Source organism: Episyrphus balteatus, chromosome 2 (assembly GCF_945859705.1).
Source record: "Episyrphus balteatus chromosome 2, idEpiBalt1.1, whole genome shotgun sequence".
In the NCBI taxonomy this organism is placed as follows: Eukaryota; Metazoa; Arthropoda; class Insecta; order Diptera; family Syrphidae; genus Episyrphus; species Episyrphus balteatus.
The window spans coordinates 72,646,697-72,650,081 of record NC_079135.1 but is presented as its reverse complement, the minus strand read 5'-3'; the positions used below and the strand labels follow the sequence as shown (position 1 = coordinate 72,650,081).

General features: G+C 33.8%; 1 protein-coding gene across 1 annotated transcript; it reads right to left on the bottom strand.

Moving 5' to 3' along the window:
• Positions 1 to 2,008: 2,008 nt before the first annotated feature.
• Positions 2,009 to 3,125, bottom strand: LOC129911979 (mediator of RNA polymerase II transcription subunit 8). The gene is made up of 3 exons (XM_055990022.1): positions 2,873 to 3,125; positions 2,470 to 2,812; positions 2,009 to 2,403 (listed from the first exon to the last, which is right to left on the bottom strand). The coding sequence occupies exons 1-3, from the start codon at positions 3,035 to 3,037 to the stop codon at positions 2,147 to 2,149; spliced, it is 765 nt and encodes a 254-aa protein (XP_055845997.1). The 5' UTR covers positions 3,038 to 3,125; the 3' UTR covers positions 2,009 to 2,146.
• Positions 3,126 to 3,385: the final 260 nt, after the last annotated feature.

The following is a 3,385-nucleotide window of genomic DNA, read 5'->3' as shown; positions in this document are numbered from 1 at the left end:
TCGTGTCTCGTGTCGATGTTATTATAATATTAGTATAATTATAAACAATATCAAATTATAAACAATATGGAAACAAAAAAAGGTATGTTGTATATATCGCTCAAAGTGTTTGGGTTAAAATGTTGTTTCTTCTTGTGTTGTAGATGTAATCTCTAATGATGAAGAAAAATCTAGAAGGTGAAACATGCGATTGGGTATCTAAAAAAACACCAACAACAGCAGCAGCATCAAATGAAATAAAATGAAAAAAAATGTATTGTATTTTATATTGTATTTATTGTGAAAATTTCGTTTGCCAAAATAAAATAAAAAATAAAACAGTTTCAGTGAAAAAAAAAATAAATCTTGTTCTTTTTTTGGTCGCAAATGCGAAACGTCATCGCTTTTTTATTCCTCTTTCTGGTAGGTTTTCGCTGCTCCGACTCAGGTCCGCCTTCGGCTCCGTTTTCTCGGAATGGAGATTTTCACCACACTAATACATATGCAATCGACTTCGCGGTGATTATAATTTCCATACTAATTTGAGCCGCCTTCGGACCACTTTCTGATCCGAAGTCGGACTCAGCTCCTCCTCAGGCGGAGCGGATTCGGACCGAGGTCGGACCTGTTTGCTTGAAGGGTAATTGCCTCAATGTAAAAAAAAAATTCAGGTTTACAAGCAAAATAAATCACTTCTCTGTCACTTGTTTTCTATTTGTGGGTTCAACAGTTCAATTTCTTTGTATTTTGTTTGCAATTGGTAAAATGAAGATAAAACAAAGAAACAAAAATGTAACTTTGGTTTATAAGGTAGGTAACATCTAAAAAAAAATCGGTATAAGACAGCTAGCTACCTTTATGTCCTATATTCAGGACTCAGGAGATCAACAAATATTGTGAAAAGCCTATTAAACCATATGATTTCAGTTTTCAATAAATATTACTTTTCTAATTTCATATTAATGACAACTTCAAATGTAGTACATTTTTTTAAATACAAGGCCATAGTTCTTCTTCATTTTTATTCAGTGCTGTTATAGTTTCGATGTCGAGAGGATCATAATTCTCCCACTAGCGACCCGTCTGTGGGTTCGCTGGGTAGACCTAAAATATCGGCGGCAAGCCTCCCGATTTTGTATATTTCCATTTTTCAGGCCAACTGAGTGATGGAGCTTTTGCAACTGCTTGTACAAGTAATTTTTAGACCTACCTTTTTTTTCTTACTGCGTATTGGAACATTGTTTGATATTGCCTTTTTGAAGGTTTTTATTTTTTTTTAATATTAAAAAAAGAGTATGTATTTACTAATGAAGTAAATGGTTATGGTTTGTACAAAAGAAAAGAACAAACTTTATAAAAAACATAACTCGACGAGCAAAAAATATCGTTTAAATCTATTTTAAACTTAAAAATCGTCCCCTGAAAAGTTTGTTTTTTGAGACTTACACTGCCCATAATCTCGTAAAGGCCCTAACTACACTTTTCTTACTTATGAGTTATAAAGGGAAACAGTAAATCTTATATCGCAATTTGCATATAAAAATTAACAAAATTAAAAGTTCATTTTGAATTTTCTGACGTATTTGAAGACCTAGGTTAAAAAAATAAATGAGGACAAATCAGAGACAATGCGGTAATTCCAAATATGAAAAAAATTAAAATCGAAAATTTTGTAGTTAGGGCCTTTACGAGATTATGGGCAGTACAGCCCTATTCTGCTATTCGATTCACGTGAATCGAAAGATTTCCTTCCTTTATCACGTCAAGCTGGCTTTGAAAAACTTCTAACTTTGGAAAGCAAAGCGTTGTTTCCGCCTGATTTAGAAGTTCTAAAGAAAAAAAATTAGCTTAAGTTTAATTTTAACCCCCATTTAAACGGGTCTTATTTAAGACTTTCACGTGAATCGAATAGCAGAATAGGGCCGTTAGAACAATTTTGCTTTCCACCGACGATATGTTAAGCATTCCTTGTTAATTCTGAATTTAAAAATTCCATGCATTGAATAAATTTAAGTTGGAAATTGGAATGTTGTTTTGAAATTAGAATCACGCGCTCTTAAATTTATTTTCAAAGCTCTTACTATCAAATATAATTCATTTCTCACACAAAATTTAGTCTTATACTCTAAGCTACTGTACAAATTAAAAAAATCATTGTATTTTCAAATTATCTTCCGAAAGGATGTATTTGATTGGCCGACTTGATGTTTGTCTTTATAGCTGAAGGTGCTTTGCCAAGTTGATTTACACCCGACGGACTGACTGAGCTCATTGGTGTTGGTTGACGGATTGCAGGTGGTACCATCATGCCACCCGCAGCTGAACCAGGTCCAGACAACTGCATTGCTGTCTTTAGACCTTTTCCCATTCCAACAGCTTGTACGAGTAAATGAGTGTCGGCGTTACTGCTTGTTTGTTGAATTCCTAAGAAGAAAATATTGAAAAAGTATTAAGAAAATGTGGAGTTTCTCATTGCATTCAAGAACTCACCTGCTCGAGAAGATGATTCAATTTCCCATTCTTCTCGGGATTTGCTGACCATTTCTAAGACATGCGTGACTACTTTATTGTACTGAGCAACCTGCTTCATTGCTGTTTCCAACGAAAGATTGGCTGCCTTTTGTTCGTTTTGTATCATTTTCTGTTCGGCAGCTGGATCGGGTTTAGTTCTTAAGTAATTCGGAACGATATCATGAGAAAACACTGGAACACGACCTTCTGTGAGATTCCATAGGGCTTCGTCTCTTTCGGGAGACAACATCAAGGGCAAAACTGTTCGATTGCGAAGCGGAGGTCCAAGTTCTTTAGACAGGATCTTCGAGAGCCCTGTTAACTATTAAAATATTGTCTGTAAAATTTCAGTACCGACATAATTTGTTTTGATTTTACTTACATGACTTGAAATAAGAGCAAAATTATCAAGAAATGTTGGCCAATTTATTGTTTCGTATTCGGTTTCTATTTTATGTATCATAGAACCAATTGAATTCTTTAAATCATTCAATCGATTTAGGACAGCGTCCAGGGTCATTTCTAGTTGTTTTTCTTCGCGTTGCATTTTTATATTTATTTTTAAATTAATTAAATGCTATGAAATAAAATGTTGATGATTATTTATAAAAAAATTTCACATAAATTGAGAAATATGTCAAAGTGACAGCCACTTTGACAAATGACGTCTATATACAGCGGCTTTTAATGAAAGTCATACAGCGGATTCTATATTTAGTTCTATAATTGAAAAATAGAGAGCGACACAGTTGTTAGGAGGCAAAAATTCGAAAATACTCGTAGTTCTTTTTCTTAACGAAATTTTTATCATGGGTTGGTCAGGATTTATTTACTTCATGCTTTTATCATAGAGAAAGGAATACCTAGAGACTCGACTTCGGTTGGTTTTTCTCTT